At 36.9% G+C, this 16,303-nt stretch overlaps 1 protein-coding gene across 1 annotated transcript in view; it reads right to left on the bottom strand.

Moving 5' to 3' along the window:
- The window catches only part of AQR (aquarius intron-binding spliceosomal factor), a 67,587-nt gene that overhangs the window by 46,376 nt on the left and 4,908 nt on the right, over window positions 1–16,303 (bottom strand). The window contains exons 3-14 of the mRNA XM_019474883.1: window positions 15,469–15,525; window positions 14,283–14,323; window positions 13,239–13,274; window positions 10,785–10,905; window positions 9,334–9,474; window positions 7,621–7,689; window positions 7,021–7,121; window positions 6,258–6,334; window positions 4,938–5,002; window positions 2,301–2,417; window positions 1,224–1,337; window positions 302–405 (exon numbers count right to left, since the gene is read on the bottom strand). Of these exons, the coding sequence (XP_019330428.1) occupies window positions 302–405; window positions 1,224–1,337; window positions 2,301–2,417; window positions 4,938–5,002; window positions 6,258–6,334; window positions 7,021–7,121; window positions 7,621–7,689; window positions 9,334–9,474; window positions 10,785–10,905; window positions 13,239–13,274; window positions 14,283–14,323; window positions 15,469–15,525 (1,043 nt within the window). The remainder of the gene's footprint in view (window positions 1–301; window positions 406–1,223; window positions 1,338–2,300; window positions 2,418–4,937; window positions 5,003–6,257; window positions 6,335–7,020; window positions 7,122–7,620; window positions 7,690–9,333; window positions 9,475–10,784; window positions 10,906–13,238; window positions 13,275–14,282; window positions 14,324–15,468; window positions 15,526–16,303) is intronic.

The raw sequence follows: 16,303 nt of genomic DNA, 5'->3' as shown, positions 1-16,303 counted from the left end.
CTTAGGGACATGGTTTAGTGGACATGGTGGTGTTGGGTTGACGGTTGGACTCAATGTTCTTAGAGGTCTTTTCCAACCTTAATGATTCTATGATTCTATACTTCACTACTAGTGGATGCAAACTCTCCCTGTCTCCCTATTTCAGCAGATGTAAAGGCACCATGACAAGTCAGAAAGACTTGAGAAGTCACATAAGAAAAACACATGAGAAGTCAGAAAGAAAAAAGGCTAATTTGTTAAATTAAAACATACTGAGAACAAAGAATTTCAATTTCATGTTAATTTCATTTTGATAACTTACCTAAGGGGTCCAAATAACTTCACTAATGAATCACGAGTATCTACTGCAGCTACATTTGAGAGTGCAAAGTCATATAACTCCGGGAAATGTGCAAATGCTGCTCTCTACAAAAAGACCCACACCCAAAAACTGAATTAAGCATATTAATGAAACAATTTAGTAACAATCTAAATATTTATACAAAAGATAGCTGCTTCTGATTCATAACACGTAGCACCCTGTGGACTCTACCAGGACAGAAATAAAAACCAGGTGAAATCTCCATTTTTCTTAGTTAGCACCACCTATTTGTTACTCCTGTGCTTGCAACACAGTACCTTTTTTATACACCCTCCTATCAGCATTTGTTCTGTCATTAAAATAAAATATGAAGGGGCAGACATATAGCCTTGGAGACAACTGAGAAAAACAAGGAACAAGTTTAATTTAACCATGCTTCCTTGAATTTTTTTGTTAAAACTGATGGGAAAAATTCTGAAAAGTGTAACTATCTTTATATGACTACAAGTAATGTGAATTTTTATTTTGTCTCTTATGTACAAGGGACCACTATTGCTACCATACGTGTGTACTGATCTTGAAGAAATGGTGCCACCTACTGCATAATCATAAGTTAAGTTCCTATGGCACTTAATTTTCCCTTCTGAATAGATTTAATGGGAGCAGTTCATCTCGACAATATCAAATCAAAAGTGGTGTTTTGCTAGAGCTTATTGTTTAGTCATAGCCAGATACATAACAGTGCAGCATTAGTGTCTTCGATATAGTATAGGAAGTCAAGTTAAAACTATTCCTGTAACTCAATAGGAAAAATAAGGGGTTTGCTTTGGGAAATGACTGAATGCCTGTTCCAGATGCAAATTAGACTAAAACAACAAAACCAAATCCATTCCCTCCCATAAGCACTTTGCCACCTGCCCACCTGTAAAGAAGTAATTCTGTCGTAGTGAATTGTTGTCATCTCATTCTCTGTCAAAGCATTTCCAGTCTGATCGTTGATTTCAAAGCCAGTGTAGAATTTAAGCATATCTAAAAGCTGAGACATCATCCATATAAATTAGTGGATTAACAATAAAAGAAACCCTACCACAAGCAAAAACACAACTTAAGAGGACAAATCTGGGCACCATGCACAAACGAGCTCCTCAAAGTTCCTGAAGAAACGGACTAAGGAGTGGTATCTAAATTTTATACTTGGCTGATGCACAAAATAATTTTGTTTAGGTATCTCATCTACAAGCCATAGAAATTACAGCACAGTCCACAACCAATGCGGTTTCTTTTACATACTAGGACTTGAAACTAACTAACTGCACTAAGATGACCTAGCCAGAGGTTCACTGAGATATTGAACCCAACTTATGGCTTGCTGCTACCAAAAGGCAGAGGTCTTGCTCCCTCCTGCCCTCTCTGATGCCACCTCTGGAATTCATCCTACCTTTCAATGAGCTTATTTAACTCGGAAGAAGAAAATTATTCAGATGTGCTGCTGGCTTTGTGTTCCATCAATACTGACCCTCAGAGAAACTGAACAAATGCCAGAGATGGGGGACAAGCAGCAGGAAAAGCAGCTGAGATGCAGGAAAGGGGAGAGATCTTCAGATCCTGCCATAAAAAACAATATACTGTCTATGACTGAGTAAACTGAAGGACAGTAGTGAAAAACAGCTGCACTGTAGAACAGTCTGAGGTCAAAATGAAGCACAGAAGAATGCATCGGTGACAACTTCTGCTATACATGGGGTAAAGCATGCCAGAAGCTGCACTGTCTTCTAGGTTGTACTTTTAAGAACTGTTCAAAAACAGAGCCAGAAATGTAAGAGCAGTCACACACATAGGTACAGGTAAGAAAGAACTACTGTCTGAAGGATTTAAACAAACATGTAGTTTGCATCCATCAGAAAAACCTGTCTTAACAAACAAATATAAAACAAAACAATTGCAGTATTCAGAGCCGCATCAGAATGAAGAAGTTATTTTCAACAACTTTGTATCTCACCTGGCAGAAGAGATGACCCTCCTTCTCTCTTTTAGCAAGACTGGACAGGTAACAGTGAACAACAAGATGGGAGTCATCCAACACTGTATTAAACCAGCGCCGCGTGGGAAGCAAAGCCTGTGGTAAACAACCTCATGTTAGTACAAGCAATTCTTCAAAAGGTAAGAAATCCTGGTTTCTCATAATTTTCCATTTCAAGAAGGCATATCATGATAGATTGCTGCACAGTTATTTACATATCTAATACCTTAACAGAGGTTCTCATATTAAAACAGCATTTATGTATGCCAAGACACTGGTTTTATGCAGGTAGGCTGCTATGAACACAGCCTTTTATAGGACTGGGAGCACAACACAAACTTGCCATTAGTGAGATTGCATCCTGCCAGCAATAAGTTAATTAAATAAAGCAATTGTTCTACTAGTAAGTGTCTACATAATGACTGTGTGCTACAAAAGATATGTCAAACTGCGGCAACATTGTTTTAAATGTTTGTTTTCTATACTCATTTTATTAATTTTAAGCTTGTCTTTCTCAAGACTGCAAACTGTGTTTCTTCTAAATAAGGTATCTTCTATTCTTTGTAAAATACTCAATTTAGATCTAAGAATTTTTCAAATCCTAATTAAAAATCTATAAAAGCTTTTTGTAAACAAAACAAGAGATCATTTCATCTCAATGTAAATAGCTTAAGCTGCTATACGTAGCAACTGTTCAACAGCTTACAGAAGTACACCTTAACAATTCAAGAGAAAAATGAGTTGTTCTCGGTGGAATCTACAGACTGAATTTAGAATGCCAAAAAGCATCAACGTGGTGTTTAGAACTAAGATGAAAAAAAATAGAAGAATCTGTAGTAGAAAATGTTAATGGCCCTGCACAATAATTACAACAAACTAACTCAGAAAACCAGAAGAACATTCTATGGAGTCATTCCTTTCAAATTATCAAATCACCAAGTTTTGATGGCAGTCTATATACTGTAATACGAAACAAATATTCTGAAAAAGGCCTCGACATAGGTAAAAAGAGCCCATTAACACAGTACATGCTACCGAGGCAAAAAGGCTTGGATTTACAGCTAATTCCTCATTTGCTTGTTCCAGTCATTTAAACAAGCTTCATAAACTGTCTGAATTCTAACCTTCCTGTAATACCTAGCGAGAAACAACATTAAACGTACTGCCTCTAAACATTTCGGCTACCACACAGACTTAAGTTTAACTTCAAATACATATTTTCTCTTATGAGAGTATATTATATCCGTAAGACCACAAGCTCCAATTTAAAGAATTCATTCTATTGCAACTACAAGCACAGGCTACTTAAATGATTTAGCAGAGGACAGTTAGCCTGTATGAGTTCAGGATCAAACCATTTTAAAGTTCCCAATGCTTACTATTTCAGAAAGCTCTTATTTCAGAATGTCTTCTAAATCAGAAGTTATTTTAAATAAATTGCTACTCTGTGAGAGATTGTAAATGAATGTCTTTTATTTTTAATTCTGGTACTGCGAAGCTTAAAATTGTCCCACTTTCTCAGCATCTGCTGAAAAATTTCACAAAATCTTGTTTGGCCTCCTATTACTCTGTAACAAACCTAGATCACCAGAACTGTTACTTCTAAATAATGAATTCTAGTCAAATAGAAATAGTGTCCATTTCAGAACTACTGACGCTTTCTGGGATTATACCCTACAACACAAAAGATACTTTAAATGACCTATTATGCATTGGGAAGAATACTTCTGGGTTATTCCTAGCAGATAAAGTGTCACACATTTTCATCAATTGCCAGAATTATTACCACTACTCCAATTAACAGTCTTCACTGAGCAATTTAAGATGCTAGCTTTCTCTAACAGTTCATCTGGTTTGTAAACATTACCAGGCAGTTCCCAATGCGGATGCACTGCTACAACCTCCTATTTACAGATTGTTGCAGTTTAACCCAGCAGGCAGCTACACACCACACAGCCATTCACTTGCTGCCCCCCAGTAGGATGAGGGAGAGCACTGGGCGGGGGGAGGGGGGGCAAGGTAAAACTCGTGGGTTGAGATAAAGACAATTTAATAGGACAGAAAGGGAAAATAATAATAATGATAAAAGAATATACAAAACAAGTGATGCACAATGCAATTGCCCACCACCCGCTGACTGATGTCCAACCAGTTCCCAAGCAGCGGACCCCCAGCCAGCTTCTCCCCTAGTTTATATGCTAGACATGACGTCATATTGTATGGAATATCCCTTTGGTCAGTTGGGGTCAGCTGTCCCAGCCGCGTCCCCTCCCAACTTCTTGTGCACCCCCAGCCTACTCGCTGGTGGGGTGGGGTGAGAGGCAGACAAGGCCTTGACTCTGTGTCAGCACTGCTCAGCAGTAACGAAAACATCCCTGTGTTATCAACACTGTTCCCAGCACAAATCCAAAACATAGACCCATACTAGCTACTATGAAGAAAATTAACTATCCCAGCTGAAACCAGGACACAGATGGAAAACCACTATTAAGCAACTAAGTGCACAACTGTGACATAACCACCTGCTAACTGGAATAAGGCTGTAATAATGACTTTATGCATTTAAAACCTAGAAAAGTACACCTGGAAACAGGTTGAAACAATTTAATAACTTACCTCAAGATCTAGCATGAGTTCAATGAATCTCTCACAATAATGAACTTTGTCCATAGAGATAGGACCTAGATAGAAAAAAAATAGGGGTTTTTTGCAATTGATCCACACCACAATATATTTGTACTTGAACTATTCTTTAAAAATGTAATAAATGCTACTAATATACTAGTATTAGCTTTTAACAAGATTTAAGGGTTAACTAGCACATTCTTCTCTTTTTCTGAAACAATCCTTTCTTTCATTGCAAACCAGAAATTTCTTGGATATAAGAAAGTAATGGAACCAGAGTTTCAGGAGTGATTTTATGCACTCTGAAAAAAAAACAGCCAATGTGTCATACAAAAACACACACTTCCACAAGATACCAATGGCCTGCTAAGCTTCTTAAGGACTTTTAACTCCAGGTACTCAAAAATACCTCTTTAAAAGCTGCAATCAAGGTGTGTGCAAAAGGCCTTGACAATATTCAAAGCTACTCAGTGGTGACTACTAAGAAGCCTTTAGAATCATGTCAAAACACAACACTAGGTCTGCTTTAATGAGTATCTACTTCCTAAAGCCTCCAAAGAACTGTTAATGTAAATCTTCCTAAAACAGGTCTTGCATAATGGGGAAAACAGAGGGGATAGGTATCCTTTCTGAGGAAGCCACAATACACAGAATTTCCCCTTACAGCTCAGTTAAGAGCTGAAGTTTGCTAAGAGTTTAAGAGCAAAAGCAGGACTCTGGGAAGTGATTTCACCCACATTGTGCTGTACTTAGAGCATAATAAGCCTTTTTTGTCAAAAGGCTAACACCTTCCTGTACAAACACTTTTCCTTTCTAAATCAGGTAAGCATATAATTTTGCTTGTCACAATGACTTATAAATCAAGAGCAGTCAGATCTTACAGAATTTCACTTCACTTAGGCTTTTGTTCTTACTGTAAATCAACAGTACTGACAGAATAGAGCTTTATCATATGCATTTATACCACCTGTTTAACAAGGCATCTAAGTATGTATGCAATGCTTTAATGCTGTAAGGCGGCTGTAGCACACAATAAAGAATATCAGTACCCAGAAATATTTTTTTTAAGTCTATACTGAACAGAAAAAGAGGTTTAAAGTAGCTTTCTGCTATTTCACTTTTAAAGCATATACAGATTTGAATACTAATTTTGACATGAAGTCCATGCAGACAGGCATGGATTTCACTAAAAACTCATCCAGATAAGGTCTCCAACCTCAGGTTGGTATCCTAAGGAGCAGTTGCTTCAGCAACAGAAAAGAATTTAAGACAGATTACCAGATAACAAAGTAACATAAGAACCACAGTTACCTGAGACAGGTATTGATTTTAGCACAGAAATGAATTTCTGAATGAGCTGTGAAAGAAATCTTCTCTCCCGATACGCTCTAAAATCAGACATATGACAAAAGTATTAATATTACTTAAATGCAGACTAGAAGTACCTCATATCTTTCACTAATACAAAGTTAGCTGCTTTAAATTTATATAATGGTAGCAGGTTGCTTTGAAACACACCTAAACTGCTTAGATGATAACTCTTCTCTCTGCACTCAGGCAGACAAATTAGCAGAGTCTACATTTTTAGGCACAGAACTGATTAACAACCCATGCTTCTACTGAGTCAAGGAAGAGAAGTATGTCGCCATCTACACCTTACCACATTGCAACACAAAAGTATTGGAACATTTAACTTTGGTGAGATACACACAAATTTATTCAAATACTTGCAGAAGCTATTTGCTTAAGAGCGAAACATTTGCTAAAGGTCATGAAAAAATACAAGTAACTACATGAATATTCTCTTATGGCTTTCATCCTATAGCTCTAAGATTTGGTATCACAAATTCACCAATCAAATAAAATATTAGAGTTCTATAACAGTATTTTGCACAAGGAATACTGGAAAGCAAAATAGTTTCCAGGAGACCACATATGATCAATCCTTATTTGCCTTCTTCACAGTTTTTTTTAACACACACATTTTTTTATTGAAACAATTTATTTTAGCTGAAACACAATGAATGCATTAAGGGCTTTGGATTTAACAGGAAAAAAGGTTTCTGTAACATACTGCTTTCTTGTCTCCTCATCCGTTTTCTCATCATTTTTCTTAATTAGATTCCAGAATTTTCTTAGTTTTGGTGTCTTTTTCAGCTCTTGTTCCAGCCTTTTCTGAAATGTTAAGTTGTTATTCAGTCACCAAGAATCCTTGTATTCACGAGAGATAAAAATACAATCCAGCCTTCTTATTAAAAAAGAAAAAAATATATAACAAACTGAAATAGCTGTCTCAGACTAATCTCAGCAAGTATCACCGTAAAACAATAATGTAATACTGCTACAGAGAGTCTAGCCATGGCTAGATGTCAGCTCCGTTCCCCAGTCCCTGTGATCTCATGGCCTTGTCTACAAATTATAGCTTGAAGAAGCTGTCAGCGACAAAGCTTAGTTTTATGAAAAAATTCATAATTAATTAATAATTACAATCACATGCAAATTTGCAACAAACAATAAAGATAATTTTACCAAGCACACAAAATTTTATAATTCCATAGCAATGCAGGCAGCCTTAAATATTAGACTTCCATAACAGTATTCCATAAAAGTTCACTTTACGGGACTTGGATAATGCCTAGAACATTGCTTTGCCAGTTTACAGTGTTATGCTTACCGGTTGTAGAGCCATCCACATTGGTAAGGAAATGAGCTGCTGCACTTGACCTCTGATCAAATCCACTTCCTGTTAGAAAGTTACAGACAGAAAATGTTTTTTCCAAAATTCTTATTTTTTCTGATGTGCCTGTCTTACAAAATACATCAATGTACATTACCATTTGACAAAAATGTCTATGTTGTTGTATTAGATTTCCCAATTTCCTAACAGGAAACTGCACAATAGCCCTACCCAGTGACACTTAAAACTGTTGATGACTTTCGCATTTTAGGTTCTTTTCATGGATTCTGTCAGATCTTAGTACTTCAGCAGGGGCCCCATTCATGTAAGTATTTTTAGCACAGAAGCTGATGAGAACTGATGTTCCTTCTTCAGTCATTTCTCATTCTTGAACTGAATTGTCTTACTGTGCTTTCTCTATTTGTTTTTACTCTATTCTTTCTTTCCTGAAGCCCTTATCAAGTTTTTCCTACTTCATCTACACTCTTCCCATTATCTGAAATAACTAATTTTCTCTATAATTCATGTAACTTCAACTGTTGTTTCAAGTGTTCTCTCTCTAACTCTGCCTGTGATCTGGATCCACAAAGTTTTCTTTCTTTCCTAAACTACTGAAAAACTTCTAATAATATCTTAAATATGTCTTCATGGACAAATACTCCATTCTCAGCATTCTGAAACTTCACACTTCAGTGCTCCTTACTTAAAACACTACTGTGACTATCCTGTTCTGCATTTCACAAAGAAGCACAGCTTCTAATAGCAGTACGCTTTTACAAGCACTTTTTTACTGGCTTCCATATCATGTTATAAGAGAAACACGCTCTGCAAGCAGGATTCCATACAGTCACTATTAAACCCTCCTTTAAAATGAAGATCCGTTGTACCATGACCACTACAGAAAAACACTACCTCAATAAACTATACACATAAGGTTCAGGATGATTACTGGCTCCCACAATCATTCCTAATTCCAAAACCAAATCATACACTTTCTAAACTGTTTTGTCTGCGAGAGATGATTTTGTTCTTTACTTGTGCAGACCCTAATTTTGACTGATACATCCTGTGTGCAATGTAAGTAAAGAAAAAGGTAAAAGCAAGAGAGGTAACAGGGTACTGTTTTACATAACAGGTAATTGCAAATTATTCTCCACACTTGCTCATTAGGATCTATAACTGTGTTTTTACTATAGATTGAGAATACAACTTAGTCCAACGCTTTCTTAAAACTAGCTCAAGAGAAGTGCAGATAGAAATATCATCTAAACGTGGTTTCAAAAGTGAAAGAATTACTGTCTTTCTCAATAGTTAATGGAAATAATTTTGTGCAATTTCCCAGCCAAACTAAAAAGAGCACAGTAATAAGTAATCTGCAGTATGTAAGTGTAAAGCACCTTTTCAAATATAAATACATATTTTTTAAGCACCATTTTAAATATAAGTCTGGATATATGTCTTTAAATTGCAGTAAGTGCCAACCCTCCAATTTCAAGTCTCTTTTATGACCCTGTGTCAGAGAAAAGCAAACGCAATGAGAGAGATAAAGCAAGAGTCAAAAAGAGGGGTAAAAGCCCTCCGTTACCATCTTCTTCCTTAAATGGGAATTTTGCTTCATCTGTCTCATAAGAAGAAATTGCTCAAACTAAACTCCTATTAACACAGAACAGCATAAGCACACTGGAAGTATTACAGTTACTTTTAACATACCAAACTATTGAAGCAGTGATCAAGGAAAAGTAGCAGGACTGTCTGTTCATGCAGAGAGTATTCACTGTCATTTTCAACCAGCGATGCTTCCAATATGCATTTGAAAAAGAAGGGAAAGTGTTCTGGCTTTCTTTTGAATGTCTAGGAATAGAAGAGGAAGTTGATTTTCAGTCAGGTTGATACAAATCATTTCAATCTTCATTCACATAACATAGCTTAAGTTCTCTAAATCCATTTAAATCTATAAAAGGAAGGATTAGTTTTTCTCTTTTTCATTTATTCTGACCAGGCAGCACAAACAAAACAGACTAATGATATCCTCCTGACCAGGGATCCTCACACTACGGGAGTGCTCTTAGTGGGACTACCACCTTCTGCGAGGTCTTACACAGGTGATGCACAGGACAAACTGAACAAGAAGCACAAGTGGAGTGGATTGTGCTGTGGGAATGCTCAACCGGTGATTGCACAGAATTACTGTAAAATGACACAGGTTGGAAGAGAATTGGTAGATTTTGGCGAAAGCTATGGCAGCTGTTTAGTGATCTGCAAAAAGCGAGCAGGTAAAAGCCACCAGAGATTAATTACAGTTGTGGAACTCCCATTCAGCTATCTCAGCCAGAAAAAGATAAACCGAATAATCTTGGAGATGAAACGGTTTCTTTACAAAGGCAGCCACATACCAAATAACAGATTTAACTAAGCTGCTTGCAAAGTAACACGCACCTGTCATTTATGCTTCTAGTAGCTATGCCAGAACCAAAAAAAAGGCACAGACACGTGCAAGTTATTAATCCTCTGTGCTTTGCCACCACTGAAGTAATGGCACTATTATTGGAGTAAGTGTGCTTCTGAAATAATGCTTGCATATAATTTCTAACTAGGCTCATGTTGTTGAGAAGGCCTGTGAGAACTGGACTGTTTGTAGAAACACTAAATTAGTTCTGAACTGATTACTACAAAAAACAGTACACACGGAAGCAGAATAAGAGATTATCTTAGTATAAAATCTCATGCAAGAAAGCTACAAAACCATATTCACAGGATTTAAGCAAGACACTATTGGATAAAATGTTAGACTCCCAGTGGTGCCTCCTTATGTCCACAGATATAAAAATCCTTTTTTCTTTCAGTATCAGAGCAAGAACTTCTCTGCAAATGCCAGACTTTTGTCAAGTGCCAAAAAAGCAAATGCTGCTGATGATGTAAAGGCATCACAGAGCGAAACAAAGGACTCGTGCACTGGAAGGAATCAGGGGATTTTTCATCCATCTATTGCTTTCTCTGAAAAGAACACACACTTGAAAACACCATATGAGACATTCCAGCTGAGGTACCATTTACTTTTAACACGACAAGCTTTGCTACCTTCTGTCAGTATAAGTGAGCATACCGCAAAAGCTGCGACTTATAGATCAAAGTCAATTCTAGCTGTAATTGAAATTGGTTACCTCCCACGCAGGGACATTCTCTCTGAACTTCTCATTCACCATACAGCAGATTGACATTAAGTATGCCTTACTGGACACCTTTGGAGAATAATTCATCCATAGATAATTTTCAAGGTACTGGCTGTGAAAAGACAAAGAATATTTCATTAGTTGCTGCCACCCACATAATCTGTCACTCATTTGAAAGAGCAGTTATCCACGGGAGTTCTCTTCCTCCTTCTTAAAGCCATCTTTATAGTTTTGAGTAGTTCCTGAAGTTACCTCTCCATCTAGGTCACTGCAGCAAAACTTGTTAGACTCGGTAACTGCTACAAGAGACAGATGAGTTTCTTATCAGGAAGACACATTCACCAGAGGGTTTTCAAATGTAACAAGTAGCCACAGCTCAGTACAAAGTCAGAATATGAATTCATGTTGATTTTCCAAAAAGAGAAAAAAAAGAAAAAACTTCACTTGTACAATGAATGTCACATGCAGCATTTCCTAGCATAAGATGCAAAGGACAACTACTGTATAACAGTATTTGTATTATTAAATACCCTTTTTTATAAAAAAAATCAGAAATCATCTAGAGACATTTTATGCTTGCAATCATATAAAGGCAATAAAAAAATTAAATTACAGTGAGACTAAAACAAAGCATTGAATATTAGGGGAGTGATTAAGTGTTTTCAAGAAGGTGAAAAAAAATTACTGGACACTGGAAAATAGCAGATTCCCAGCAATGAGCATTTCTTCTTCATTAATATGGCACATTTCTCATAGAAGAAACTCTTAAAATTACATCTTAGAGATGAGAGGCTATTTGGACAAACAACTGTCTCCCTCTTTTAAATTCCTCTTGGAACTATGCAGGATAGTTACTCCTGAGGAGGCAATCCCTAAATCCATCACATTCAACAGTACATTTGCACCTTGTGCTACTTTAACAACTGCCACCAGGAAGTGGAAAGTCTTGTTTCTTCCTAAACAAGCTGCTCATTCATTCCTTTCTCTTAATGTCAGCTCTAACGTTTGTTTGGCCCCTCATGGGCCAACTCAGTTTCACCTATTTACTTTTTTCCACAGCTTACTTTTCTGATGTCTTACAGTAAGCTACTTCAATAATTTCACGTAAGCTGAGTATCAGAGACAGAGGGAAAAAAGACAGTGAGAAGTTGTATGTAACCAGGAGCAAAAGGCTCAGTAATGGTTAGACAGGGATTTCTGCTTCCCGGGAGCTCAGCCAGAATGCGTAGCTGCAGATGGAGCTGAGATAACTTCATAGGCATATACAAAATGAAATACATGCTGCTTCCCAAGAGCTTGGATCTGCCAACAGGAGGGGGAAAAACCCCACAAAATCCACAGAACTCCATACTTCATTTCACCCAGGAATTCCAATAAACTTCAATACGTTTTAGTAAAAATACTGTTATGCCCCCAAGTGAGGATAAACGTATGTAAGCAAGAATGAAAGACAGGAAAATCTCATGTGTGTGAAGACAGGAGAGTTTGACAGACAGATGGGGAGGTGGGGGGAAGGAAAGAAAGAAAATGACTTACAGGACAAATGGCAGTAGATGGGGCTATGGTACTTAGTTCCATTACCGGCTGGTAACATTAAGAATGTTCACAGAAAGGCTAAAAACCTCTAACTCCATAGTACTGCTGGCATACAAATTCCAGAAGTCATGCTACCAGCATGCCATTTGTTAGTGTCAACCCCCAAACCATAGCTTACATTTTCTCTTCTGCCTTTTCTAATAAAGACAGAGGGAAGTTTCTCCTACTTTTCTAGTTAGTGGTACTACCGATACCTTTGCAGCCTTTTCAAACAAAGAATCTATCTCAAAACTGTCTCATTCTATCTGCTCGTAAGATTTGAGAGATAAAACAGAGCCAAACAGAACACTAAATATTGTGTTTCTAAATATGTAAATACTGCAAATGTTTATTTTACATCATTTTAGCCATGCTTTAGAAGTTCTTCCAGGAAAGTCTGAAATAGCTGTAAGAATCTTCTAAACAGATTTCCATTTCTTTTCAAGTGAAGAAAATGTTAGTGATGCTGCTGCAGCACAATTCGTTTTTACCCTCACAGTAAGAGACTTAATCCAAAAACTTCCTCTGACTTCTGTGAGTTCTGATTTAAGGCTTAATGACACATTCCAAATAACAGACCCAAGTTTTTCACCTCTTTCATTCACACTCTATTCTTCGGTGCTTCGCTTACATTAGAAATTCAGAATTATAAAACAAGATACTCTGATATGTTACTTATGCTAATGAAATTATTTCCTCCTCAAATTAAGCTCTCCTTACTTAATTTTCCTAGGTACACAATTCAAGGCTTTAGTAAGTAGGAAGAAATTAGTATACTACGTTGAAACTGACTTACTGCCCAGCATTTGCTTCTCATCTTCATGGGTTCCTACAAAAAAATAACTTAAAATTTCACTCCAATTAGCTTACCTGAATTCAAGAAGCATTATCTTTCTAATAGCAAACCTAAAAGGGAAAAAGTAATCAATTAAGACAGGAAAGAAAGCCTCCCATAAACATCTTAGCTGCATGGAAAATGGCTATATTTTCCCTTATTTTGTTATATAAATGAAACCTGTAGAAACATCTAGGAATTATTTCTGCCCCCGACATTTCCATGCAAGAGCAACCACTTGAATGCAGAAACAACTGCTGTAACACTGTGGAAGCTAAAGTTCATGCAGGTTCATTAAGCAATCAAATTCACATTTAAAAAAAAAAAAATCCATCTAGATCATTTAAATACGAAGACATCGCTTCCAACAGCCTCGAAGACATAAACTGCTAGAAGCTGAAAGTGTCTTCTGGAAAACTATGACTATATATTTAATCAGTTCTTAATGGTCTCTCAGTGACTGGAAATGGAAGCTTGCTCTGATCCTGTATGGCAATTCTTAGATTTTCAAAAAGGAATCAAACAGAATTCTCTCCAGAGCTCAAACTCCCCTGAAGAGCTCCAAACAGCTATGGTTACAACTCTTTTCTGTACACACAGTTGTAGAATGCAGTTTATGTTGAATTCTTTGTCTCCCCCATCTAACATTACAATTCATTGAAATAAGACTTGCCCTTTATAAACCTGGTAACAATAATTAGGGAAAGAGCAAAAAGCTAGCAGCAGCACACTCTCAACTGATTTTATTTCTTTACATGCCTTAGTGACAAAAGAAGGGACCAGCCTTCTAGAACAATTACAACAAAAGCAACACAAAACACAACAGACTACCAGATGAAGGAACCAAACAGTATTATGTCCAATCACATTTAAGGATTATGAGCTCATGAACTTTCTTTTTGCCATATTCAGACTTTGAAATACCATAATGATTAAATGACTCAAATGCACTCGAGTCATTTTCATCTGCTTTCAACATGTTAATGCATTTTAAAATATTCTATGAAACATTAGATATCGCTTCAATACAGATAATGTTGGAATGCTTGTCTATAAGTGAAAGTGACTAGGGTACTTACTTTGACCTGACAATTTCTTTTGTATATACATCTTCAATAACCTATGGGAAAGCATATTTCAAAAAAAGGGTTAAGAATTTTATATACTTCATAAAGTGATTAAAAATGCATTAAGATATCTTATGCACTCAAAGTTACTCTGAATTAGTTACTCTCTGCTTACTGCTGTTTGATCAAAAATGTCTCAGCTCTGCAGAGTCCAAGAGCTTCATAGACATACATCCTCACAGAGACAGTGAATCAACTTAGGAGAAGGCACGCAATGATAGAGAATTGATAGGACCTTCATTCAAGTTATTCTGAAGGAATAACCTACGTCTCACCGAGATTTTATATAAAAAGTCAAACAGATACGCAAACCTTTTTATTGTTAATCTTTGGCTTACTGTTAAAATTTAAAGAACAGTCTTCAAGAGACAAGTCTGCACCAACTCAGTCATCTGTTGTCACTGTTTCTTTTAACTGACATTTAACCAAATCCAGACACTTTTACCTAGTTTTTCCAACAGGAATGAAAGAATCTGCACTATCTGTTGCAGTAGGCACACTTTGACATCACATGACACAGAGATGCAACTCATCTGCTTATGTACATACTACAGAGAAAGTGAGTAAACTGAGGCTGGAAAGGGAGATTTAGCCAGATACCCACAAGGGAAAGAAACCTAACACTTAAGAACCCCGCACTACAGAAAACCAGCACAAAACCAAACACATCAGGCCAAATTTTAAACGTTCAAAACACACATATTCACCAGAACAGCACTAAAGTTGTCTGATCAAAACTCTCTGAAGAAGCTTTTAGAAAGAAGTATACAGTTCAGTAATACCTGCATCTTTTCTCCTTCTTTGATTTCTAACAGTAGCCTCTCCTCAAACACCTTTTAACCTCAAAGGAGACGCTCAAAAATCTTTCACTCTCAAAAGTTCTTGGCCAAAATAAGCTGAACAAGTAGCATACAAAAGAACTGCACTGCTATAGCACACCTTCATAACACTGCCTACATTTAAAAACTACAAATAGACAACAAACAGTTTATAATTACAGCGTGTTAAAGAACTGTTGACCTTCCAAGCAGTCTCCTATACTCTTATATAAAATAAGCACCACTGGAGGCTGGCATGTCAGAAAAGGGTTGATCCTCATTCTTTTACATCCTAACACAATTCCAGTAGAAGTATTTACCTTTGAATCAAAAGACAACTTTTTCTTCACATGTGGAGCCCAGTATTTATTGGCTAACTGTATGGGAGAAAAATAAAAAAAAGCTTAAACATACACATTTTCAGTTGTAGTGATACAATAACTCTACAACACATCCCATCCCCAAACTTTATTTCACTAATATCTTACTAAATTTCAGCTTACGGTAACTACAGGTAACAAAATTATGTTTGCCAACAATAATGCTTTTCAATCATTTATGGTCTTATGCCTAAACCTTTTCCAACAGAGGTGCAATTCTCTGTAAAAATTTCAGATGTGTAGACTGCTACATAATAAACATTTTTTTTTTCTTAAGTTACTTCTAGCAAAAAAATATACCATGATCTTTCCGGGACCGCGAACCCCAGATTGCAAATGATTACGCTCCCATTGAGGAATTTCACAAATAACTAGAGGCTACATATGAAGGTCTAGTATTTTAAGGCTATTCGCCGCAACCATCACTGCACCAAAACTCGTGAGCTATGGTGGCAAGAACTTCCTAACCAACTTCATTCAATCTTCTTTATGCTGTAGAGGAAGGAAAGCAGCATTTCCAGCACAAAAAATGAACACTTGCACAAAACCACTTAAAACGCTCAGCTACAAGAAACTGTCAGCAACTTTTCAGGTATTGTAACAGGCCCGATTTATTTTGCAGCGCTGCTCTGGTAAACCTCTCTAGTCTGAAAACGCTGGGGGCACATACCCTTTCACACGTAGCACAGGCATTAAATCTCTCCTCACTCAGGACAAAACGAGACCCTTCCCCTAACGCCCACGGACCGCAAAGGCTATTTAAACAGCGAGGCGT

Source organism: Aptenodytes forsteri, unplaced genomic scaffold (assembly GCF_000699145.1).
Source record: "Aptenodytes forsteri isolate BGI_AS27 unplaced genomic scaffold, ASM69914v1 Scaffold108, whole genome shotgun sequence".
Classification (NCBI taxonomy): domain Eukaryota; kingdom Metazoa; phylum Chordata; class Aves; order Sphenisciformes; family Spheniscidae; genus Aptenodytes; species Aptenodytes forsteri.
The sequence above is the reverse complement of the archived record's forward strand: the minus strand, read 5'-3'. Positions and strand labels throughout refer to the sequence as shown.